This window comes from Schistocerca americana, chromosome 8 (genome assembly GCF_021461395.2).
Source record: "Schistocerca americana isolate TAMUIC-IGC-003095 chromosome 8, iqSchAmer2.1, whole genome shotgun sequence".
NCBI classification, from domain to species: domain Eukaryota; kingdom Metazoa; phylum Arthropoda; class Insecta; order Orthoptera; family Acrididae; genus Schistocerca; species Schistocerca americana.
The window spans coordinates 373,495,772-373,522,924 of NC_060126.1; the positions used below are offsets into that span (position 1 = coordinate 373,495,772).

General features: G+C 42.3%; 1 protein-coding gene across 1 annotated transcript; it reads left to right on the plus strand.

The window, feature by feature from the left end:
• Window positions 1–3,017: 3,017 nt before the first annotated feature.
• LOC124545860 (trypsin beta-like) lies at window positions 3,018–15,903 on the plus strand. The gene is made up of 3 exons (XM_047124818.1): window positions 3,018–3,284; window positions 11,424–11,780; window positions 15,799–15,903. Exons 1-3 carry the CDS (start codon window positions 3,018–3,020, stop codon window positions 15,901–15,903), a joined length of 729 nt encoding a protein of 242 aa, XP_046980774.1.
• The last annotated feature ends 11,250 nt before the right edge of the window (window positions 15,904–27,153 follow it).

Consider the following 27,153-nt stretch of genomic DNA (forward strand, 5'->3'; position numbering starts at 1 on the left):
AATGGAACGTTAAAATGGTCTCCAATAATTAAAGAAGGAATTAAAATCTGAAATGATTACGTGGAGTCTAGATACGAAGAAAAGACTGATTTAATTGCAAGCTGCATCGCTGAGTTAGAAACAGAAGTAGGGAACAACTTAAAGGCAGAGATAAGTGGAGTTTGTAAAGAACGTATAGAGGATAATATTTGTTATACAGAGAATAACAGAAAGAATGGACCAAATGTCCGAACCTCGCTATTAGAGACAGACAGAAGTCGATAATGAAGTCATTATTTGTCACAAAGAGTTTTCGAAGATAGAAACTGATTCTACACATAAATTGAAACAATAAGATAAAAAGATTTCTCCTGAAAGAGGGAGTAGATAAATGCTAGCTGAAAAAATAGATGTGTGATTTGATAAAAGTGAGAGTAAAGTAGAATTAATAGAAAATTAGATGGAAGATTTTAGCAGTAATATAACTACATGAAAGAGAAAGTAGCTTTTAGTAGTTTGCCTAACACTCTGTGCATTCATCGTGAAGTTTCTGTACCTTTTGCACTAGACAAGCTTAATGACGAGGTGAATTTAATGAAAACTACTGCAGTTAATATCGCTTATGATCCCTCGTTAGCTGACAACATCTTCAAAAGTAATACTAATGTTAAAATGACTACTTTAGGTATGAGTGCTGTTTCTGACATTAAAGATTTTTCGGTTCCATTTATAGGCTCTATTTCTTATAGAATTGGTCGTCTTTCGTTAAAAAATATGGATGAAAAGTTCCCTTTTCTGCTAAAAATAACTTACAGAAAGACCTTACTCACACTCCCAAGTCCACAGTTGACCTACAAATAGTTCAAGAATTTATAAAATCACTTGTGATAAGTGCCCTGTTTCTTAAACAGGACAAGCAGAAAGATCTTTCAGTGTCAGACATAAGGAACATTTGTGGGGAAAAAGAGGCACCAATGTACATAATTCCACTTTTGCTGATAATCTGTTAATTTACGGTCACAAACCGAAAAGTCTTGAAGAAATTTCTATCTTACATAGGGAAACGAAAGATCAAAGGGCCTACGCATTCGAAGAGCTAGAGATTTTCAAACATATTTCTAAGAACGATGGCCCCATTCTCAACGAACAGTTACGATATCATAACCAAAATTTTTTCGCTGGCTATAATCCACTAGTCCCGGGTTTTTGATTCCTTAATTTTTTAGTATATTTTCGTGCCTTTGGATCCGAAACATGTATTTCTTCAAATCTATATAGATGTGTCCTACTAACGTTTCCATCCTGCAGATGTTTTTGGACTGTGCAGCTGTTTGTGTTAAGACACTACTGGCCATTAAAATTGCTACACCGCGAAGATGACGTGCTACTGACGTGAAATTTAACCGACAGGAAGAAGATGCTGTGATATGCAAATGATTAGCTTTTCAGAGCATTCACACAAGGTTGGTGCCGGTGACGACACCTACAGCGTGCTGACATGAGGAAAGTTTCCAACCGATTTCTCAAACAGCAGTTGAGCGGTGTTGCCTCGTGAAACGCTGTTGTGATGCCTCATTTAAGGAGGAGAAATGCGTACCATCACTTTCCCGACTTTGATAAAGTCGGATTGTAGCCTATCGCGATTGCGGTTTAACGTATAGCGACATTGCTGCTCGCATTGGTCGAGATCCAATGACTGTTAGCAGAATATGGAATCGGTGGGTTCAGGAGGGTAATACGGAACGACGTGCTGGATCCCAACGGCCTCGTATCACTAGCAGTCGAGATGACAGGCATCTTATCCGCATGACTGCAACGGATCGTGCAGCCACGTCTCGATTCCTGAGTCAACAGATGGGGAAGTTTGCAAGACAACAACCATCTTCACGAACAGTTCGACGACGTTTGCAGCAACATGGACTATCAGCTCGTAGACCATGGCCCCGGTTACCCTTGACGCTGCATCACAGACAGGAGCGCCTGCGATGGTGTACTCAACGACGAACCTGGGTGCACGAATGGCAAAACGTCATTTTTTCGGATGAATCCAGGTTCTGTTTACAGCACCACGATGGTCGCACCCGTGTGGCGATATCGCGGTGAACGCACATTGGAAGCGTGTATTCGTCATCGCCATACTGGCGTATCACCCGGCGTGATGGTATGGGGTGCCATTGGTTACACGTCTCGGTCACCTCTTGTTCGCATTGACGGCACTTTGAACAGTGGACGTTACATTTCAGATGTGTTACGACCCGTGGCTCTACCCTTCATTCGATCCCTGCGAAACCATACATTTCAGTAGGATAACGCACGACTGCATGTTGCAGGTCCTGTACGGGCCTTTATGGATACAGAAAATGTTCGACTGCTGCCCTGTCCAGCACATGCTCCAGATCTCTCACCAATTCAAAACGTCTGGTCAATGGTGGCCGAGCAACTGGCTCGTCACAATACGGCAGTCACTACTCTTGATGAACTGTGGTATCGCGTTGAAGCTGCATGGGCAGTTGTACCTGTACACGCCATCCAAGCTCTGTTTGACTCAATGCCCAGGCGTAGCAAGGCCGTTATTACGGTCAGAGGTGGTTGTTCTGGTTACTGATTTCTCAGGATCTATGCACCCAAATTGCGTGAAAATGTAATCACATGTCAGTTCTATTATAATATATTTGTCCAATGAATGCCCGTTTATCATCTGCATTTCTTCTTATTGTAGCAATTTTAATGGCCAGTAGTGTAAAATAGTACTTATCGGATGAGTAGTTTAGAAAGTCCTTACGAGTGGTGTCACTAAGTAAAAGTCGCTATAATTTAGTATTCAACAGCTACGATATACGGAAACGAGCTCTGTTATCGAGATAAGAAAGTGATTAGCTTCGACATTAAACGATGTACTGATAGTAGCTATAAACGTAACTGGAATAATCGTTTGCGTCAGAGCGATTATTTTACGCTCAAGGCCGTGCTTGTGTGGGCAGCGTATCGGCAGTATAAAAGGAAGCCTCTTCACGAGTAGGACACTCTCGATGGACACTATGTTGCGAGGACTTTTCATCGTGGCATGCCTGATGGCAGCATGCTCCGCGCCCCCCAGAGCCAGGGTAGCCTGGAGTAGAAGGGGCCACGGCCGCATCGTGAACGGCGAACCTGCCGTCATAACAGATTACCCCTGCGTACTCGCCACAGAGTTCCTGGTCAGACAGGAGTGCGGCGGCTCCATAATCAGCACGACGTGGGCGATGTCTGCCGGCCACTGCTTCTATGACGACGTCAACAAGATGTCGCTGCGGGCCGGATCGACAGTAGGCGAGAGTGGCGGTGACGTCTCCGGAATATCAACAGTCATTTACCATGAGAATTACGACAGCATCACTCTCGACAACGACATCGTTGTCGTGCAGATAAGCTGACGTTTCGTCTATACATGGAGCATCAAATCTAGTGCACTAGTCCTTTTATCGAAAATGATGCGGATTGACACTGTCGATTAAGGGGAGCCCGAATGATCCATCTCCTCCATGTTAATTTTAGCAAATAGAAGGAAATTTTTTTCTAAAACCATTAAACATATTGCTCTGAATTTTGGACTACATGTTCAGTGAATATTTCTCTACAAGGTTGTAATGATATGTTAAGAAATATTTTTTGGTTTTTGTTTTGCAATTTTTTTAAACAGATGCTTCCTTTTTCTCTAAAATTTTGCACTTTTTCTTCTATAACTCTTGAATTATACAATATTTTTTTTACAATTTGTTATAAAAATGAAGGAAAAGAAGTAAAAAACATTGTGTATAAATTTCATTGACACACTGTTAGCAGTTTTTGAGAAAATATTCTTCAAAGATGAAAATTTTAAAGTTACGGGAAATGGCTTCCAAAGTGTTTTTATTCATTCCTGTCCAATATGATGGATTATCAGCATCCTCTTCTTTTTCCACTGTTAGTTTCCTTTTCACAGGTCTTTCTTCCCTTTTGCTGCATGTTGTAGGCTCTTGTCTCTTCTTCCTGCACCTCTTAGTCTTTCTTCATCAATTAGGCTCATTGTGGAAATGGTGTTGTGTCCTGATTGGAAACCTAAACGTTTCAGCACATCGCATTTGATAATGTTTCCTTCATTGTATGTTATCACTGCATCATATACTCCGAAATGCAATGTTTTTATTTGTACAAACAGTCTTTTGGGAATCCTAATCCAAATTAAATTATTTACACTTTCATTTGAATTTTATGTTTTCCCATGTAAACACTTTTCCAATAAACTTGGCTGTGATAAATCTCTGAATATGGGCTTAATTACATCAATTACAGTTTTTGGCAAACTGTTTTTATGGGCATATTCCTTTCCTGATTGGTACATACACCATGAGTCATCACCTGTAGGGCACAGTGCATGTTGTGGGTGCTCATTTGTTGATGCAGTATGATAAAATAATGCCCATACTCCTCTCCTCATATCCTCAATTCTTCTAATATTTTACCTAATTGCACACCCATAATACCTCTGCAGTCTATCAGTTGCTTCATCTGTCAATCTTCCTCTTCCTCGAATCCTGCCTCGGGCATGGGTGTTGTGTGATGTCCTTAGGTTAGTTAGGTTTAAGTAGTTCTAAGTTCTAGGGGACTGATGACCTCTGATGTTAAGTCCCGTAGTCTTCAGATCCATTTGAACCTTCCTCTTCCTCCAAAGGTCTTACGATCACTAAGCTTCTGGGATCCTAATATCTGCTTTAGTTTGCGCAAGCTAGCCCCCATGCGCTTCTGCACGTGTCAAATGCACTCCTGTTTTTTAATGTGAATTTCATTTCCATATGGTTTGAGTTCCTCTACGACTTTATATCCTTTAAAATCATCATCTCCTAGATAGTTAGTGTGTCTGGAAAAAATTGCTTTGACTCCCTCTACTTCCATCGCTCCATTCGTGCCGTGAAAATTGCTTCACACCTTTTACTATGTTCGTCCGTGGTATTGCCCTTACATCTGAAATGTTTTGAGAGAATAGCAACATCAATTACTTTGCAACTGCCTCCACTGGTAGCTGTCACAACTCCACCCAGTTTCTCTGTCCATCTTCTTCACTAACCCACTCCCTGTACATCTCCTCTTCTTCCTTCTCTCCCTATTCCTCTCCTCCTTATCCTTTCTCTGTCCATCTCCTCCTCTACCCTCTCTCTCTGTCCGCCTCCTTCTCCTCCCTTTCTATTTCCTCCTCCCCCTCCATCTTTAAATCTCCTACTCCCACCTGTCTGCCTGTCTCTTCCTCCCCTCTCTCTGTCCATCTCCTACTTCTTCCTTTCTCTGTCCATCTCCTCTCCATTTTCTCTGTCCATTTCCCTCTTCCCTATCTCTGTCCATCCTACACCTCCTCCTCCTGTCTGTACCTATCACTTCCTTCTCTCTCACTGTCTCAGTCTCTTCATCCACCCTTATCTCTCTCCATATCATCAGACTCATCTCATTAGGAGACTGGTGGTTCTTATCCCTTTATTCCCAGATTTTAACTTATAAATCTACCAAATTTCACTGAAATAGTTCCATGGATTTAGGATGACCTTTTTGCCAGTGGCTTTACTCGCATATGCACATGTCAAATATATTTCATACATATGAGGTGTGCGAGAAAGTGATGAGACTGATATTTTATCTATCAAATTTTTTATTTATTTCAGACAACATTGCTGTTCACACGTATACACTGGTGGGGTTCTTTTTTTCACTCTTGGTAGCAGCAGTGAAAGGCTTCAACTGAAAGGACCTTTAACAAACGTTATGCCACCAATCTTCGTGTTAAAATTGCGGTATCCACTCGTGTGACCTTTGAAAAGTTGTAATAGGCCTATGGGGAGCGTTCCTTGTCAATAGCACACCTTTGAATGAACTCCAGAGCACTAAAATGACGTCCTATTAACACATTTTTTAATTTCAGGGAAAGAAAATAGTTGCAAGCGCACAGACTGAGCGAGATGGCGCAGTGGTTCAGTGGTTAGCACAATGGACTCACATGGGGGGAGGGGGGGGCAACGATTTAGACGTGCGTCCAGCCATCCAGATTTTGGTTTTCCGTGATTTCCCTAAATCGCTCCAGTACAATTCTGGGATGGCTCCTATGAAAGGGCACGCCCGATTTCCTTTCCCATCCTGCACAATTTCAAATGACCTCGATGCCGACGGAACGTTAAACTCAATCTTTCTTCCTTCCTCAACGCCTCAGATCAGGAAAGTAGAGAGGGGGGGGGGGGTGTAGAAAAAAAGCAAAGCATTTTGAGATCTTAAGTTTCGTGATGGAAGTGGTCGTGTGAGATGGGGAGTTGTCATGATGCACAATCAAAAAATTGATTCAAATGGCTCTGAGCACTATGGGACTTAACATCTGTGGTCATCAGTCCTCTAGAACTTAGAACTACTTAAACCTAACTAACCTAAGGACATCACACACATCCATGCCCGAGGCAGGATTCGAACCTGCGACCGTAGCGGTCACGCCGTTCCAGACTGAAGCGCCTAGAACCGGATGCACAATGCACTTGCCTGCAATGTCCAAATTTCACTTAATTCACCCTTTATCCAAGGCTTTCATGGACAACTGTGTAAAACACTTGGTTGACAGTTTATCCTGGAGGAGCAAATTGCTTTTGGACGATACCCCTACATTCAAAAATCCATATCACCTTTGTTTTGATCCTTTATTTGCTCATTCGAGCATTTTTCAATCGAAGATACGTCTCAGTATGCCACTCCACACTTTGCTGCTTTGTCTCATGATCATAGGCAGAAATCCACGATTAATCACCTGTGATTACACGCCTGAATCATTCGTGGTCACTGACAGTCCTCTCAAGAAGATCAACTCACACATTTCTTCGATTGTCCATCTGCTCAGTTGTTAGGTTTTTCTGCAGTATTTTCCCACAAATCTCTCGCATGTGCAAAATGTCGGTCAAAATTTGATGTAGCGTTAAAGAGTTTAAGTTTAACAGGTCACCCACCATTATTGTTAAACGTCGTTCTGGTCTCATAAGAGGATGCACACATTCGATGTTAACATCGGCTTGTGAAACTGATGGTCTCCCTGAACGAGGTTCATCTTCACCGTGTACTCGGCCTTCCAAAAATGATCTGTGCAGGCTAAAAGGTGTGCTATTGATAAGGAACGCTCCCCATAGGCCTATTACAACTTTTCAGAGGTCACAGCGTGGATACCGCAATTTTAACACGAAGCTTGGTGGCATAACGTTGCTCTAAATTCCGCTGTTCCATTTTGTAACACACAACAGAAACTCGCGTGATGGATGTAAGGAACTGAAACGCGGACTGAGCGTCAGGAAGGGATGAACACACAGGTCCCCAAAATAATGCTCACAGTGTTGCAAAACCACTTTCCTTACTTTTCTCAAAATCTCGTATTTAACACTTTTCATACGTACTTGTACACAAATTTTACCTGTATATCTAGCGAATTTCGCCCTGCACAAAGAGAGGGGGAAGGGGAAAGTGGACTAACAGGACTGGAATAAATACATACTAGGGCAACGGTGGGTACTAAGTTAGTACTGTATAAAACTCTGGCTCCACTGGAATTATAAGTATTACAGAAGGGCATGGATAAGTATACAAAATAATAAAGCATTAACCAAATATACCGCGTATATTGAATCAGGGACCTAGAAACGACGGAGAGGCTTCGTCCCGCCGTAGCCCTCAGTGGCTCACAAGCTCACAATAGGCCACAGTAGTCCACCCGCCACCGCCGCCCCATCCCGAACCCAGGTTCACTGTGCAGTTCGGCCCCCAGTCGACCCCCCCCCCCCCCTCCCCCCAGGCCCTGCTCCCGGGAGCTCTCATACGAGATGAGTGTAGCCCCAGATGTTTGCGTGGTAGAGTAATGATGGTGTACGCGTATGTGGAGATAATGTTTGCGCAGCAATCGCCGGCACAGTGTAACTGAGGCGAAATAAGGGGAACCAGCCCGCATTCACCGAAGCAGATGGAAAATCGACTTAAAAACCATCCGCAGGGCCGGCCGAAGTGGCCGTGCGGTTAAAGGCGCTGCAGTCTGGAACCGCAAGACCGCTACGGTCGCAGGTTCGAATCCTGCCTCGGGCATGGATGTTTGTGATGTCCTTAGGTTAGTTAGGTTTAACTAGTTCTAAGTTCTAGGGGACTAATGACCTCAGCAGTTGAGTCCCATAGTGCTCAGAGCCATTTTCTTTAACGCACTTGTGAGGAGAGCCCTGAACCAACCATCCGCAGGCTGGCCGGCACACAGGACCTCGACACTAATCCTTCGTGCCGAGGACCAGCACGCCTTCCCGCTCCGGAAGCAGCGCGTTAGACCACGTGGCTAGCCGGGCGGGCAAATACACAGTACTTAATACCATTATTAAAACCCACTCAGATCAGAACTTTACAGTAAAGGGGGCACGAACTGACATACGGAAATAAAAACACTCTTACCAACGGAAGAACAAAAGGATATCCAATCATACAATACTCTCAACCAGGGCCAACACCTTAAGCCAACAGTAGACAGACACATTAATCATATGTACACCATGTAGTAAGAAGAGCAAAGAAAGCAACAGCACTAACAGGCAATATCCTGCCTAGAACCTAATCAAACTGAGCGCTATTCTACAATTCCAGTCCTAACCACCTTGTTGTGCTTCAGCAACGTGAAACTTTGGGTACTTAGGTTGGCCAGCACTGGCACGACCGTTTACGTGATGAGACAGCACTAGCCATTACAATAAACTGTCTTCCAACTGGCGTAGCAGAAAGCAGTCCTTAGCTAGCACTTCCCCACTCCCCATTACACTGGATCCCCTGGATGCTGCTCCAGCTGGAATGATGCTCCATAATGGCAGCAACCACATCCAGCCTCAGACATCCCTCGGCCCATCTGCCTAGCTGCTCCACGACACTCCCAGTTTATCTCCAGCCAGTCGCTCTAGAGATCCAACTTGCTAACTGTTTTCACTTTTTCTGGCCGATTCTAAACGCCTCTGCCTCACGCCAGCAAGTTTAAGTGCTCACTACAATTGCTGGTTCTGCTTGCGATCTCTCGCGTGTTCCGCTACAAATCGAGTAGAATATGTTTGGCCAGTGACGAGAAAAATAAATGTGCCGCAAATCACGGCACAAGAGCAGTACAGTATTTGACATAATCTTTTTATAATTTACTACAGAAAATCATTTATGAATAAATGTCTGCATGTATGTTTTGTGTTTGTATGCTCAGGTACTTTTGATATATAACTATTACAAATGTGGAAATACTGTTTCTATAAACAATTTCGGTCTTGCAGATCATTTTCAACAAAGTGCTAATTTATGCAATTCAAGTAAAGCTTACATTTTCTTGATAAGTAACAAGGACGTTATAGATATACTAATAATGTATTACAAATTTACGTTTGCTCTGATATACAATCACGCTCATAAATTTAGATAATGCTGATACACGATGCAACAACGCTCTGGTGGGTGATTTGTGAGATTAAATCATCTCGGGGTATGACCATGCGGTGCATTTGACCTGTGGTCGTCGCATGGTGGCGCTAGCAGCGGTCCACATTCGCATTGTGTTGGCGCAGAGAGAACGGTGCAGCGAATAATTGTGCAGACATTTTCAGACGTGCTACTGGTGACCATGTGTTGAAAATGGCTCAAAGAACACATACTGATGACGTTATGAGGGGTAGAATACTAGTGCGACTGGAGGCTGGTCAAACACAGCAGGTCGTATCACGGGCCCTCCGTGTGCCACAAAATGTGATCTCAAGGTTATGGCAACGATTCCAGCAGACTGGAAACGTGTCCAGGCGCTACAGTACGGGACGTTCACAGTGTACAACACCACAAGAAAACCGATAACGCACCATCAGTGCCCGTAGACGGCCACGGAGTACTACAGGTAGCCTTGCTTGGGACCTTACCGCAGCCACTGGAACAATTGTCTCCAGACACACAGTCTACAGATGACTGAACAGACTTGGTTTATTCACCCGGAGACCTGCAAGGTGCATTCCAGTGTCCCCTGGTCACAGGAGAGCCCGTAAAGCCTGGTGCCAAGAACACAGTACATGGTCATTCCCACAGTGGTCCCAGGTTATGTTCACGGACGAGTCCAGGTATAGTCTGAACAGTGATTCTCGTCGGGTTTTCATCTGGTATGAACGGGGAACCAGATACCAGCCCCTTAATGTCCTTGAAAGGGAGCTGTATGGAGGTCGTGGTTTGATGGTGTGGGGTGCACATACACCCATGCATGTCTTTGGGAGAGGAGCCGTAACAGGTCAGGTGTATTGGGACGTCATTTTGCATCAGTATTTCCGCCTTTTCAGGGGTGCAGTGGGTCCCATCTTCCTCCTGATGGATAGTAACGCACGGCCCCACTGAGCTGCCGTCGTGGAGGAGTACCTTGAAACATAAGATATCAGGTGAACGGAGTGTCCTGCCTGTTCTCCAGAACTAAACCCCATCGAGCACGTCTGGGATGCTCTTGGTCGACGTATCGCTGCACGTCTTCAAAGCCCTAGGACACTTCAGGAGCTCCTACAGGCCCTGGTGCAAGAATGGGAGGCTATGCCCCAACAGCTGCTCGACCACCTGATCCGGAGTATGCCAACCTGTTGTGCGGCCTGTGTACGTGTACACGGTGATCATATCACAATTGATGTCGGGGTACATGCGCAGGAAACAGTGACGTTTTGTAGCACATGTGTTTCGGGACGGTTTTCTCAACTTATCACCAATACCATGGACTTAGAGATCTGTGTCGTGTGTGTTCCCTGTGTGCCTATACTATTTGCACCAGTATTGTGTAGTGCCACGTAGTGTGGCACCACATTCTGCAATTATCCTTAATTTACGAGCATGAGCGTATTTTACAGCTGCTGCGGAACCAAAATCGATCTTTCCGAGTTTATTCTCAGCCCAACAATACTAAGGTATTGTAGTGTAGTTCTTCTAGAAGGACAGGGCATTTCCTTGTTACCTCCATCTCGTCATCATCATTATGTTAGCAGCGATTCTATTAAAGTCAATTTTGTGTGCAGTCTCTCGGCAGAACGCTCCTATGCTACTCATGCCAATGATTCAACTTTTCTCAAATTCCGAAGCATGTCAATAAGCTTCACGTTCATGGTCTCTGGACATGATTTGGTGCCATTTCCAATTGAAAAGTTTCAGTTGCACATACTCTTTAGCCATTATGTAACCACACCATTGTTCATAAGTAGGAAAGGCATTTTTCTTCTCTAAAAGTACTGAAAATAAGTTCGTGTAAGAATGGAATTTTAATAACATATCCCACATGCATGTAATACAGAAATATTACTTTCGTAGCATTTGTCAGTGAGTTCATAGTGTAGCACTTCCCATTTCAGTCAGTGAATTTTAGATAGTTCCTAATCCTTGTGAGTAACGTATCATGTTGTTCACAGCCTTCTGAACAGTTCCCGGTGGGATCGAACATCCAGATCGTCAACCTGCCTTCTAAAATCGGATACGAGGCCCCTGCAGGCCTCCCTGTTACTGTCGTCGGCTGGGGCTTGGACGACGACGGCAACCGACCTGAACAGTTGCAGAAAGTGGACCTCTCCGTTGGCAAAACATCGATCTGCAAGGACATATTTGCCGATTACAATCCAGTCACCGAGAGTATGATGTGTGCAAGTGCCATCAACAAGAGCCCCTGCAACGGTGACTCCGGGAGTCCGCTAGTGTTCGGGAGCGTGCAGGTCGGCATCGCGTCCGAGTGGGACGAGAACTGCGAGTACCCGCAGGTGGTGTACACCAGCGTAGGCTTTTGCGTCTCTGGATCCAAAATCAAATTAGAGACTAATAGATATTGCTGCCATGTTTGCTCTTCTCTGACTGGTACAGCTACACGTTGATAAATGCGGAAATGAAAAAAAATGGTCAAATGGCTCTGAGCACTATGGGACTCAACTGCTGTGGTCATAAGTCCCCTAGAACTTAGAACTACTTAAACCTAACTAACCTAAGGACATCACACACATCCATGCCCGAGGCAGGATTCGAACCTGCGACCGTAGCGGTGGTGCGGCTCCAGACTGTAGCGCCTTTAACCGCTCGGCCACTCTGGCCGGCCTGCGGAAATGAGATTCATGCGAGTACATTCTGTTGTAAGCACTTTCAGGTAAGTATTTTGAGCTATACACTCAGAATTTTGGTTTATTATTTTCTGGTCCCCGTCTGAGGAGGGTCGGCAGCAGCAAAGTCTGCTTCTGTTTGGTGTCATGGATTGTAAACACAACAAAGTTGAAAATAAAAACATACGTTTGTGTAACGAAAAAGGAGCTATTATCATAAAGGTCTGATATCGTAACGGAATTAGAAGAATCATAGCTTCATTTTCAATGTATAATACACTCCTGGAAATTGAAATAAGAACACCGTGAATTCATTGCCCCAGAAGGGGAAACTTTATTGACACATTCCTGGGGTCAGATACATCACATGATCACACTGATAGAACCACAGGCACATAGACACAGGCAACAGAGCATGCACAATGTCGGCACTAGTACAGTGTATATCCACCTTTCGCAGCAATGCAGGCTGCTATTCTCCCATGGAGACGATCGTAGAGATGCTGGATGTAGTCCTGTGGAACGGCTTGCCATGCCATTTCCACCTGGCGCCTCAGTTGGACCAGCGTTCGTGCTGGACGTGCAGACCGCGTGAGACGACGCTTCATCCAGTCCTAAACATGCTCAATGGGGGACAGGTCCGGAGATCTTGCTGGCCAGGGTAGCTGACTTACACCTTCTAGAGCACGTTGGGTGGCACGGGATACATGCGGACGTGCATTGTCCTGTTGGAACAGCAAGTTCCCTTGCCGGTCTAGGAATGGTAGAACGGTGGGTTCGATGACGGTTTGTATGTACCGTGCACTATTCAGTGTCCCCTCGACGATCACCAGTGGTGTACGGCCAGTGTAGGAGATCGCTCCCCACACCATGATGCCGGGTGTTGGCCCTGTGTGCCTCGGTCGTATGCAGTCCTGATTGTGGCGCTCACCTGCACGGCGCCGAACACGCATACGACCATCATTGGCACCAAGGCAGAAGCGACTCTCATCGCTGAAGACGTCTCCATTCGTCCCTCCATTCACGCCTGTCGCGACACCACTGGAGGCGGGCTGCACGATGTTGGGGCGTGAGCGGAAGACGGCCTAACGGTGTGCGGGACCGTAGCCCAGCTTCATGGAGACCGTTGCGAATGGTCCTCGCCGATACCCCAGGAGCAACAGTGTCCCTAATTTGCTGGGAAGTGGCGGTGCGGTCCCCTACGGCACTGCGTAGGATCCTACGGTCTTGTCGTGCATCCGTGCGTCGCTGCGCTCCGGTCCCAGGTCGACGGGCACGTGCACCTTCCGCCGACCACTGGCGACAACATCGATGTACTGTGGAGACCTCACGCCCCACGTGTTGAGCAATTCGGCGGTACGTCCACCCGGCCTCCCGCATGCCCACTATACGCCCTCGCTCAAAGTCCGTCAACTGCACATACGGTTCACGTCCACGCTGTCGCGGCATGCTACCAGTGTTAAAGACTGCGATGGAGCTCCGTATGCCACGGCAAACTGGCTGACACTGACGGCGGCGGTGCACAAATGCTGCGCAGCTAGCGCCATTCGACGGCCAACACCGCGGTTCCTGGTGTGTCCGCTGTGCCGTGCGTGTGATCATTGCTTGTACAGCCCTCTCGCAGTGTCCGGAGCAAGTATGGTGGGTCTGACACACCGGTGTCAATGTGTTCTTTTTTCCATTTCCAGGAGTGTATTAATCGTATGGCAATTACACTTCAGTGTAAAAATTCGTCTAAAATTCCACAAGCATCGGTCGCATGCCACGTCAGGCTGATGTTTCAACGGCAAGAATGAACGCAGTGGTGAGTACAGTACATCGAATTTATTTGTTTCATACGACGGAAAATATGACCTGCGGGCGTAGGACGTTCCTACACAATGTGAAAAAGCCTGAAGAAAAATATTGAAAAGAATAAAACTGGCTATGGATTTGAGATGCTTATGCTGCAGAATATGTTGGATCCGCTGTCATTCCATAGTTGTTCGTCTGCTGGAGCTTGACATGCAGCTCTGGATATATTGTTGGATGGAGAACTGAGTAAGGAGACCAGAAATGACATGTAAGTGAGAAGATGAGGAGAGTGTGAAGGTTTGGGTAGAGAACTCTCTAGACCACACTGCAAAGGTTTTGGTAGTAGAGCTTGTGATAAAGAATCTCCAGTGGTATTGCCGATTCTGCAGAGTGGGTTTCCGATTCGGTCCAAGCAAAGACGTCGAACCTGTAGAAAGTGTAATGGAAGTTGTTCTGGTGTTCTGTAATGGAAGTTGTAGTTCTGCTGACAAGATGATTCTTGCATATGCTGTTATTTATAAATATTTGACGATGCTGGTGCTGATTTTGTGTTTAACATTTCACGTTGCCACTATGCCTGCAGTACATTAGGACATGTTTTTATAAAACAGATCTGAAGATGGTTATTATACACGGAAACCGGTAGTCTGATGACAAAAAAATTTATTCTATGTTCGGGTCACTGTTTCATTCGCGATCATGTCGCAGCTTGTAAAGTCGTTTTTTAAGTACAATGCGGAGGAATTCAGGCGAAATGTGGAATACGCCCCCACTGTGGTTTGTTGAAATATATGGGTTCCTAAAAGGTGAATAATCTGAAGGTCTTACAACTAAAGTTGTAGGTGGTATTGCAGAAGTCAAGAAATTTGGAAATTTGTGGTAAGGTCTTCTGGGACCAAGCTGCTGAGGTCATCGGTCCCTAAGCTTACACACTACTTAATCTAACTTAAACTAACTTACGCTAAGGACAACACACACACAAATGTCCGAGGAAGAACTCGATCCTCCGATGGGGGCAGCCGCCCGGACAGTGACAAGGTGCCTACACCACGCGGCTACCCCGCTCAGAAGTCAGGGATTGTAAGTTGTGGCATCCGTCATGAGGTGATTAGGGGATTATATGTAGTGGTATCTTTTCAGAAGGTGATTAGCATTGCAATAGGGAAAAGAGAGGGGACTGTTACAATTTAGCTAACATAGTCATTGCAGGCTAGGCATTTCATTCTATTGCATGACTGAGTCGGGGAAGATTCGACACGGTCTCTACATAACAAAACGACGGCACAGTTAATAATGAGTTTGAGGAAACGTTTTCGAATATGGTGAAAGGAATATGGGAGGGCTGCTATTTAAAATGGGTAGGAATTTCCGAGTTTGTATGTAAACGTAAGTATTGCCGCCCATCTGCGTCTGCTGTGATCTCCTGATCAGTTCCCAAAATACGTGGAGACCGAAGGCTACAGCAAGGAATTAATTCAGAATGAGAAAAATGAGGATCTGAGGATTCTGTTATCACAAGTCTTCACGAAACATCAGCTCGGGTATCTGTAGTTTTGGAAGCTACAGATTAATTTCTAAGGTAGCGCTCATGTAGGGTGATGTCAGGTTATAAAAAAAGGAAGCGGAGACAATATTTGGAACTTGTGAATGGAGACCACAGGTTACAATAAGGATTTAATCCAGCATCAGAAAACCATGATTTGAGAATTCTGCTGTCACAGAGTCTTTACTGGAAATTAGCAGGATTTTGTGTAGTTCGGAAAGACACATTTTCTTTCTAAGACTGTATTCATGTCGAGTGAAGTCCGGTCATAACAAAAGGAAATGGAGACAATACTTGGAAGGAGATGCAAGTGAAGCCTATATGCTCAGTGTAGAGAGTTTTTTGAGTTTCTTATTTGTGTGAAAGATTGCATTTGATGTGTCGTTTTACCAGAAGTGTGGTCAGTCATCTCGAGCTGACGCTGATGTGGTTGTAGCAGACGAAAGAGGTGAAACTGTGACAGATGTCTAAAAGGCTGGTGAACGCGTCACAGTTAAGTATGCTGGTATGATGAGTGTGACTGCTGCCTGTGGTGCTGAAGTGGTTACGAGTACCGTCTATAAGTCGGTGCCGTTGACGGTGCTGTAGATGCAGCCTTCATAGGTATCTCAACAGTTACAGAAGAGCTTTCTGGTGAATGAGATTATTACGGGAGAGGCACTAGATGTACGGCTGGTGGCGGGATAATAGAATAGTGGGGTAATTTCGAAGTACGTATGGAGTGAATACAACATGTAATTGTTCATATGGAATACATTTGGCTATAGATAGGGCTTTACATGGTTGTAAGAGTAATATCCAACACTTATTAAAATGGGAGCTATGTGTTACTGACTCTGCATATGTGGCATAAGGTATTTGTGTGTGGAAGTTTTGGGAGATAGCATCTGGCTTAGCGTTGCCCAGGGAGGGGCCTTAAATGCGTGTTTCAGCGTGTCTCCCACCCAATGGCGAGCACTACGTCTCTCTAGGCCTTTTCATTACGACGAACAATGGAAGAACGTCGAACCAGGGCTCGTTAGTCCTACGTTGTATGAACAAGGAATTTACTAGGAGCACATACTCCTTAAAACGGTAATGTTCTAGCCCCAGACAAATCCCAGTGTACGCATTTTTACACATTCTGCAAATCTGGAGTACACTATCAGTTAAATTCCATAGCCAGTATCACAATATTTGTATTGTTTACTAAAAATGTGTACTTGTGAAAATAGCAAAGAAAATTTTGCCTGCAGCGTCATGAGGTCGAAGAACGACACTTTTTTGACACAAGTTTCTGATGCTCTATAAATTTATTTAATCGTAGTGATTACAAACCTACATGGCCAGCTCCTTTTGGCGTTTTAGACTATCATGATGCGTACCTGCACAGATTTGCGTAATAGCTATAATATTGTTCCATACATCTACGTTAGTTTCTATGTCTATGTACAGTACGTTATTCATACGTCTTAGGGTGGTATGATGCGGTCCACATTGCATCTCGGAGGGTAAATATCAGTGTCTTTTTGTTGCATTACGATTACGTTATTTCTAAGTACCTTTACTCGGTGCGATCTCAGTAAATTACTCTTAGTATTCCTATTTGTGATATTCTCTTCTCTTTTTAATGTTATTTCTTTATGTAACTCATCGGGTTTTTTGTTTTTTGTCTTTCATGTATTTGAGCACTGTTTTGTGGTTGAAGTCATCTTGTCGTGCTATATGTTGCAGAGTTTTTGTTACATTTTATATCGCATTATTATCGAGAGGCAATTTTAAAATTCTGTTAATCATTGATTTTAAATTTGCATATATATGTGAAATTGTGTGACAAGAGTTTTGCCGCACGGGATTAGCCGAGCGGTCTAGGGCGCTGCAGTCATGGACTGTGCGGCTAGTCCCGGAGGAGGTTCGAGTCCTCCCTCGGGCATGGGTGTGTGTGTTTGTCCTTAGGATAATTTAGGTTAAGTAGTGTGTAAGCTTAGGGACTGATGACCTTAGCAGTTAAGTCCCATAAGGTTTTTTTTGACAAGAGTTTTTATTTATGATGATGTCAAATAGTAGTCGGTTATCTATATATTTGGTGGTGGCTGTTGTTGTCGTTTATTTTTAGGGTTGGGTTGGGTTGTTTGGGGAAGGACACCAGACAGCGAAGTCATCGGTCTCATCTTATTAGGGAAGGACGGGGAAGAAAGTTGGCCGTGCCCTTTCAAAGGAACCATCTCGTCATTTGCCTGAAGTGATTTAGGGAAATCACGGAAAACCTAAATCAGGATGACCGGACGCGGGACTGAACCGTCGTCCTCCCGAATGCGAGTCCTGTGTGCTAGCCACTGCGCCACCTCTCTCGGTGTATTTTTAGGTCTGAAATGTTTATGGAATTGTTGTTTCCTATTTTCATTGTAAATTTTATGTTACGGTGCAAGTTATATGGCTTCTGATGGATCATTTGTATATCTTGGTCATCTCCATCTGTTAGTAGTATTGTATCGTCAACATTTCTGTTAAAGCGGTTAATTTGGTGTAGAACTGGCCACACTGAATTGAAGAATTTCTCTTCCGAAATGTCGATGAATGTGTCTGCTATGATATCTACATCTACATCTACATTTATACTCCCCAAGCCACCCCACGGTGTGTGGCGGAGGGCACTTTACGTGCCACTATCATTACCTCCCTTTCCGCTTCCAGTCGCGTACGTTCGCGGGAAGAACAACTGGCGGAAAGCCTCCGTGCGCGCTCGAATTTCCCTAATTTTACATTCGTGATCTCCTCGGGAGGTATAAATAGGGGGAAGCAATATATTCGATACCTCATCCCGAAACGCTCCCTCTCGAAACCTGGACAGCAAGCTACACCCCGATGCAGAGCCCCTCTCATGCAGAGTCCGCCACTGGAGTTTGCTAAACATCTCCGTAACGCTATCACGCTTACCAAATAACCCTGTGACGAAACGCGCCGCTCTTCTTTGGATCTTCTCTATCTCCTCCGTCAACCCCACCTGGTACGGATCCCACACTGATGAGCAATATTCAAGTATAGGTCGAACGAGTGTTTTGTAAGCCACCTCTTTTGCTGATGGTCTACATTTTCTAAGGACTCTCTCAATGAATCTCAACCTGGTACCCGCCTTACCAACAATTAATTTTATATGATCATTCCACTTCAAATCGTTCAGCACGCATACTCCCAGATATTTTACAGAAGTAACTGCTACCAGTGTTTGTTCCGCTATCATATAATCATACAGTAAAGGATCCTTCTTTCTATGTATTCGCAGTACATTACATTTGTCTATGTGAAGGGTCGGTTGCCACTCCCTGCACCAAGTGACTATCCGATGCAGATCTTCCTGCATTTCACTACAATTTTCTAATGCTGCAACTTCTCTGTATACTACAGCATCATCCACGAAAAGCCGTAACTGCAATACATTTTGCCGTTGATACTTCATTTGATTTTGTATAAATACTATTTTCAAATTAAAAATAGTTTTCAGATAAAGTAAGTTCTAAGAGGTTTATTATTTCACAAGTTTCGATGACTGGTATTCTCCTGTTGTGTATGACGTTTTTTTTATGATCTCTATTGTTTCTAATATTGGTATATTTGTATACTAATTTTTGTTGTTGTGGTCTTCAGTCCTGAGACTGGTTTGATGCAGCTCTCCATGCTACTCTATCCTGTGCAAGTTTCTTCATCTCCCAGTACTTACTGCAACCTACGTCCTTCTGAATCTGCTTAGTGTATTCATCTCTTGGTCTCCATCTATGATTTTTACCCTCCACACTGCCCTCCAATGCTAAATTTGTGATCCCTTGATGCCTTAGAACATGTCCTACCAACCGGTCCCTTCTTCTTGTCAAGTTGTTCCACAAACTCCTCTTCTCCCCAATTCTATTCAATACCTCCTCATTAGTAATGTGATCTACCCATCTAATCTTCAGCATTCTTCTGTAGCACCGCATTTCGAAAGCTTCAATTCTCTTCTTGTCCAAACTATTTATCGTCCATGTTTCACTTCCATACATAGCTACACTCCATACAAATACTTTCAGAAACGACTTCCTGACACTTAAATCTATACTCGATGTTAACAAAGTTCTCTTCTTCAGAAACGCTTTTCTTGCCATTGCCAGTCTACATTTTATATCCTCTCTACTTCGACCATCATCAGTTATTTTGCTCCCCAAATAGCAAAACTCCTTTACTACTTTAAGTGTCTCATTTCCTAATCTAATTCCCTCAGCATCACCCCACTTAATTCGACTACATTCCATTATCCTCGTTTCGCTTTTGTTGATGTTCATCTTATATCCTCCTTCCAAGACACTGTCCATTCCATTCAACTGCTCTTCCAAGTCCTTTGCTGTCTCTGACAGAATTACAATGTCATCGGCAAACCTCAAAGATTTTATTTCTTCTCCATGGATTTTAACACCTACTCCGAATTTTTTTTTGTTTCCTTTACTGCTTGCTCAATATACAGATTGAATACAGGCTACAACCCTGTCTCACTCCCTTCCCAACCGCTGCTTCCCTTTCGTGTCCCTCTACTCTTACAACTGCCATCTGGTTTCTGCACAACCTGTAAATAGCCTTCCGCTCCCTGTATTTTACCCCTGCCACCTTTAGAATTTGAAAGAGAGTATTCCAGTCAGCGTTGTCAAAAGCTTTCTCTAAGTCTACAAATTCCTTAATCTTTCTTCTAAGATAAGTCGTAAGGTCAGTATTGCCTCACGTGTTCCAATATTTCTATGGAATCCAAACTGATCTTCCCCATGGTTGGCTTCTACTAGTTTTTCCATTCGACTGTAAAGAATTCGCGTTAGTATTTTCCAGCTGTGGCTTATTAAACTGATTGTTCGGAAATTTTCACATCTGTCAACACCTGCTTTCTTTGGGATTGGAATTATTATATTCTTCTTGAAGTCTGAGGGTATTTCGCCTGTCTCATACATCTTGCTCACCAGATGGTAGAGTTTTGTCAGGACTGGCTCTCCCAAGGCCGTCAGTAGTTCTAATGGAATGTTGTCTACCCCCGGGGCTTTCTTTCGACTCAGGTCTTTCAGTGCTATGTCAAACTCTTCACGCAGTATTGTATCTCCCATTTCGTCTTCATGTATACTAATTAGTCATTTCAAATGGAGTGAATATTTCTGCGTGGGGGGTTTGTATGTCCTATATTATTGACTAATATTCTGGAGTTTTTATGGTCACTGCTGATTCTTCCACCTTTTACGGCATTCATTGTGGTGTACGGTTATTTTCTTGTTCTATGTAGTTATTTTCTTGACTTTCACACTGAATTTGTTGCTAAGGTAGTTCTGTATGTGCGTGATATTGTAATGCTGAGATAAATTTAGTACTTCTTCTGCATAAGCATAATGTTTCATAAGTATTGCACTATTTCCATTTTCTGACTTTACAACTATTGAGTTGTGTGTTAGTGTTACTATTTACACTTCTGAGAGTCTTTTGATCGACACATATACCGTAGTTATGGTTGAAAATGGTTCAGAGCTCTCTCTTGATCTTGCGGTGGAAAAATGTCCCTAAAAGGTGGAAGAATCAGCAATGACCAACGGCATGAGGCTGTAGAAGGCAATGGAAGCCACTGCAGTAAGGGCACATAATGTGTATCAACAGTACTTGTATCTGGAAAAGAGACATGATGATCTCCTCATTTGCAAAAAATTCCAGACTAATTCTCCCACTCAGATGTCCAGGAGGGGAAAGCAAAGTGAGAACTGACCATAAGAGAAAGACTACACAACCAATAAAAGGGTAATGGGTATGAGTTGGGGAGTACAATGTCAGAAATTTGACATGGTAGGCAAGCTAGAAAATCTGATTAGGGAAATTTAGAGGTTCATTCCAGATAATAGTGGGAGTCGGTAAATGAAATGGAAAGGAGACAAGGATTTGAGGTCAGACGAGTTTAGGCTAACATCACAGGAATAGAGTTGGGTTGGGTTGGGTTATTTGGGGAAGGAGACCAGACAGCGAGGTCATCGGTCTCATCGGATTAGGGAAGGATGGGGAAGGAAGTCGGCCGTGCCCTTTCAGAGGAACCATCCCGGCATTTGCCTGGAGTGATTTAGGGAAATCACGGAAAACCTAAATCAGGATGGCCGGACGCGGGATTGAACCGTCGTCCTCCCGAATGCGAATGGTATAATGGCAGTAGGGTTCGACATGAACAGGAAGATAGGGCAGAGAGTGAGTTGTTGTGAACTGATCAGTGATAGGGTGTTCTGATCATAATCGACAGCAAACGAAAACTACAACCGTAGTTCGGGTATACATGATGATGCTACAAGCTGAAGATGAAGAGATAGAGAAAGTATATGAGGATATTGAAAAGGTAATACTCTATGTAAAAGAAGATGAAAATCTAATAGTCATAGCGGACTGGAACGCAGTTGTAGGGGTAGGACTATAAGGAAAGGTTACAGGAGAACATGGGATTGGGACAAGGAATGAGAGAGAAGATATACTAATTTAATTCTGTGATAAATTTCAGTTAGTACTAGCGAATCTTTCAACAATCATAACAGGAGGCGGTATACTTAGAAAAGACCCGATGGTATGGGAAGATTTCAGTCAGATTACTTCATGGTCAGGCAGAATTTCCTAATGAGAAATTGGGTTGTAGAGCGTACCCAGGATCAGACACAGATTCAGGTCATAAATTAGTAATGATGAAGAGTGGGCTGAAGTTAAAAGGAGCAGACAGGAAGAACGAGTGTGCAAAGAAGTTTGATATGGAATTACTAAGGACTGAAGAGAGATGCTTTAAGTTCTGAAGTAGCTCAGTAAGCAGATGAGTTGAAGCTCTAAAAAATCGGTTGGAGAGAAAAACACAGGTAAAACGAAGGTAAATGCGAAGAAATATTTTAGTTGATCGACGAAACATATTCAGGTATAATTCAGGGATACAGAAATACAAAGCACTTAGGAATGAAATAGATAGGAAGTACATGGAAGCTAAGGCGAATTGGCTGTTTGAAAAATGTGAAAAAATTGAAAAAGAAATGTTTGTTGGATGAGTGGCTCAGCATATAGGAAAGTCGAAACAACCTTTTGTGAAATTAAAAGCAAGTGTGTTAACAGTATGGGACCAATGGGAGTTTCACTGCAAATGCAGAGAAGATAGCGGGTAAATGGAAAGATTACATAGAGAAGAAGAAACAGACTCCGTAGGGAAAACACAGAGAAAATTAGAATTTAAAAGAGCTTTGGAAGACTTTGGATCAAATCAGGCTGGGGGGGGGGGGGGGATAAATAACATTCCGTCGGGATTTCTAAAATTATTGGAGGAAATGGCAACAAAACACCTACTTACGTTGGTGTGCAGAATCCATGAGACTGGCGACATATCATTCGACTTTCGGAAAACATTATCCACACAGTTTTGGAGAGAGCAAGAGCCGACGAGTGCGTGGATTATAGCACAATCAACTTAACAGCTCACGCATCTAACCTGCTCACAGGTAAAGTATACAGAAATGGAAAGTAAAATTGAGAATCTGTTCGATAACGACCAATGTGGCTTTAGGAAAGGTAAGGACACCAGAGAGACAGTTCTGATGTTGCACTTGATAGCGGAAGCAAGACTGAAGAACTATCAAGACACGTTCATAGGATCTGTTGACCTGGAAAAAGCGTTCGACAATATAAAAGGGTGCAAGATGTTCGAAATTTTGAGAAGAATAGTGGTAAGCGATAGAGAAGAAATGGTAATGTTCAGTGTGTATAAGCCAAGACAGAACAATAAGACTTGATCTCCACGAAAAAAGTGTTCACATTAACAAGAGGGGTGAGACAGGGAGTAGTCCTTCATCCTTACTGTAGAATCTCTATGTCGAAGAAGAAACAGAGCTATTAGATAAGTTAATAGGAGTGTCACATAAAAATTGCAAACATGAACCTCAAACCAAATAACATTACCATTCAAACTTTTCACAAACGTAAAACTTCTCACTAACATGCTGTTTAGAGATGACGAAACAGAATTACTTGGTAAAGGTCTCAAATACAACTTAAAATCACAGCTATACAACACATCTATAAAACACCTCACAGCCAAAACGAAAGTCGCAACAGATACTGGAAAAATGTCTGGATGTGAACGAAACGTGCTTACAATTTATACAGTAAAACTTACAAAAATGGAAATAAAAAGCAGAAAATGGCACAACAGTAATATGTGTATCAGACTAAACTCTCTCAAAAGCATAAATAAGAAAGTAGTAACACACAACGGTACAGAAATGAAGGCAGACAAGGAAAAACTTAAGTAATTATGAAACATTACGATTATGTACACACATTCAGCACATCTCTCCAAACAAATTCAACAGTTAAAGATTGCAACACTAACTTTACAGAATATGAAAGAAATCATACACCATAATGAATCCCCATACCTTATCTTTATGTGCACTACCAAAATATATGAAAAAGCCGCTTGCCAATCGCTACCAAAAATACATAAAGAACTGATTGCCAGTCGCTCAGTAAATAACTGTGTAGATATCTCATCATATCGCTTAACCAGAATCCTAAACAAACTGATAACCACACTTTTCACAAATAAAAATACCCAGTCAAAAAACTCCAGACTATAAGCCAATAACATATAACACATACAAATCTTCCAAGCAGAAAAATTCATTCCACTGGATGTAACTAACTAGTATACAAATATATCACTATCAGAAACAATGGAGATCATAAAGAAAAACATCCTACGAAATCGAAAAGTATCTATCCTAAAAATTTATGATAAATCAATCAGAACTTACTTTATCTGAAAACTAGTTTATTTTGAAAATAATATTTACACATAATCAGATGAAGTAGTGATCGTAAAGTGATTTGCAGGCACCACAGCGGACATATTTATTAATATGTTAGTAGAGAAATTCTTCACTTCAAAGTGGCCAATTCTAAACCAAATTATCTACTACTACAGAAATGTTGACACACTACTACTAGCAGATAGAGATCACCAAGATATACAAAAAATCCTTCAGCAATTATATAACTTGCATCCTAACATGAAATTTACAATGAAAGTAGGAAGTAACAATTCCATAAACTTGCAGACCTAAAACTAAGCAACAACAAGAGACACCACCTGTTTCAAATTTACAGGTAATTTACTGCTACTGACATCATCATATATAAAAGTTCTTGTCAGCCAATTTCACAAATATGTGCATATTTAAAATCAATGATTAAGGAACAAATTACACCCATTATACTAACTGTGCAGGTATGCTTGATATGGCAAAAATTCCAAAATGAGATTACCATTTTAATATGGTCCACTACTAATAATGAATAAATAGTTCCCACCCTTCGTTAATGAAAAGTCATGATAGAATAGACAGACCATATTAAAGAAATATTAAATTAATATTTGTTTTCAGTACAAGCCTAAGTGCAAGATCTGTAGCAGATATTCTTTCTTTTAAGCGAAATCTTTACATATCAATGAGGTTAGCATTAAGCTTTTATGGAATGAGAAAATATCAGCTAGGCTCAAAATCTTTATCGAACTGTTCGTTTAATATCTACTCAATCTCATGATAACTAAACAGTATTCTTTGTATGAGTATCTCCCTTTGTGTAATATTTGGACTTAATCTCTTAATTCTGTGGATTGAATATTTAACATGTTAGTGAGTAAACTGGAGTCAAATTTCAGTCAAAATTATTGCATGAAACGAATAGATTCCATTTTAAAGACAGTCCCATTTAAAATTAGCTGATTAATGCTCTCATTAATTTTTATGAAAAATAATTTTGAATAAGTTTTCTGACACTATTAATCTTGAAATGACTTATTATTCATATATAAGAACAGTACATACAGCTTTCGTTTGACCTAGGAAATCTTCAACAAAGCAATAAGACGTGATAAAACAGACATTAAACCTTTTATCTACCGCAAAGACAAGGATACCCTTTATTTATTACAAGTTCAAAATCATTTTTCTTTGACCTCTCTGAATCTTCTGTTGCCTCTGCCTTTAATATTCATCATAGCAGGGATTTTCAATAAAAAAAATTATGAATTAACGTTACAAAATCCACATGAAATTTGGAAATAGACTGCATATGGTCACATCATTTTCAAACTTCAACTATAACACTAACGTTTTATTGGAAATCTTCAAAGCAGTTGTTAAGCAACTTTTGTTTTAAACGATTTTTGTTGTTATTCTGGTAGTACATAGAGTTAGCTTAAAGGCCCTACAAAGTATAATTACCTTTGCACTTTCAATGGAAGTGATCATTTGCATATGGCAGTTATAAAGGAAGTTTTTCTTTCTGGCTAAAGCCTGAATTCTAAGTTGTGCTGAGATTTGTTTAATTATTTCCCATTCGGGTGCAGTCCTGCTAGAAACTGAGCGAAATCTGCAGGAAAGGCTTCAGACTTTAGCTATCTTTCATTTTAGTAAGAATTCTTCAAAGATTTAAAAAAAGTTCATATCTTTTGTTAACTTGGATGCTGGTTTGCTGTAAATTCCGAGAAATGTTCTAAATTTGTGTTTCACATCAGTTAGCAAGAAATCTTGGTCCACATGTACACAATTGATATTTCATAGCTCATTATTTATAAGTGGGTTCAGAATTTTGTAAATAGTAGAATGCAATTGTCTTTTAGCATTTTCACAAAAACGTCGACGTGTTCATATACAACAATAGTTACTGTATTTTACGGGCTATGAGATTCACTTCGAAAAATTTCCTCCAGAATTATATACTCAAAATTAATATAAAAATATCCAGTTTTTTCTGTGGGATATCTATCTCTGTGTGACAACATTGGAGTCAATTGGCAGCACCAGTGTACCAATGCAATAAACATGAGCGGTGATGATTCTTAGGCTTAGTAACACTGTCTCCCTCCCACCCCGCTGTCACAAACCCAGAACACTACCTAGCCTATGATGGGTTACTCCAGTCTACGGTGCCAGTGAACCTGAATTGAAAGTTATCAGTAACAGTAAAACATTTCTGTTGGTAGCTAATTTCGCAATGGAAAAGAATAACTGAAAAGAATAACTGAAAAAAAAATTAAGTCTAAATGTGCAACTAGAGGACTTAATGCAAATCGGCCAAAACTAGAAGATGATTTATTGAAATAGATTCAAAGACATTGTCAAAATGGGATTAGAATTAACACACAAATTATTCAAATACACGCTCGTAAGCTAGCGCTGTAGTGGACTTCAAGAATGGAGTTGGCTGGTGCTACAGGTTTATGAAGCGACATGGCCTTACATGCGAACCGAAACCAAACACCCGTTGACCTTTCATGTTGTGCTGACGGTACTAAACTTAATGCAATGATTATTTATAAGAGAAAAACAATGCGAAAACCTTCTGAAGCAGCGCCAGGTATTGTTCACGTACGTGGATGGACGACGCTTGTGTGAAATTATGGATTAGCGGAGTGTGGGAGAGAAGGTAAGGGGGCTTTATCAGGAAGAGTTCTCTTCCTGTGCTAGATCAGTTTACTAGTTACTTGAAAAATCCTGGGAAAGAGAAAGTGACAAAGGGTAGCCAAGACGTTGGGATCACGGATTTACTTCAAACTTTGTGCACCTTTAGTAGGCCATTAAAACAACATAACGAGCAAGTAGTAAGGTTCACTACTCTAGTATTTACGAGAAAATCGCGAGAGAAGTTTTACGAGTCTGATCTGTAACTGGTGTATCT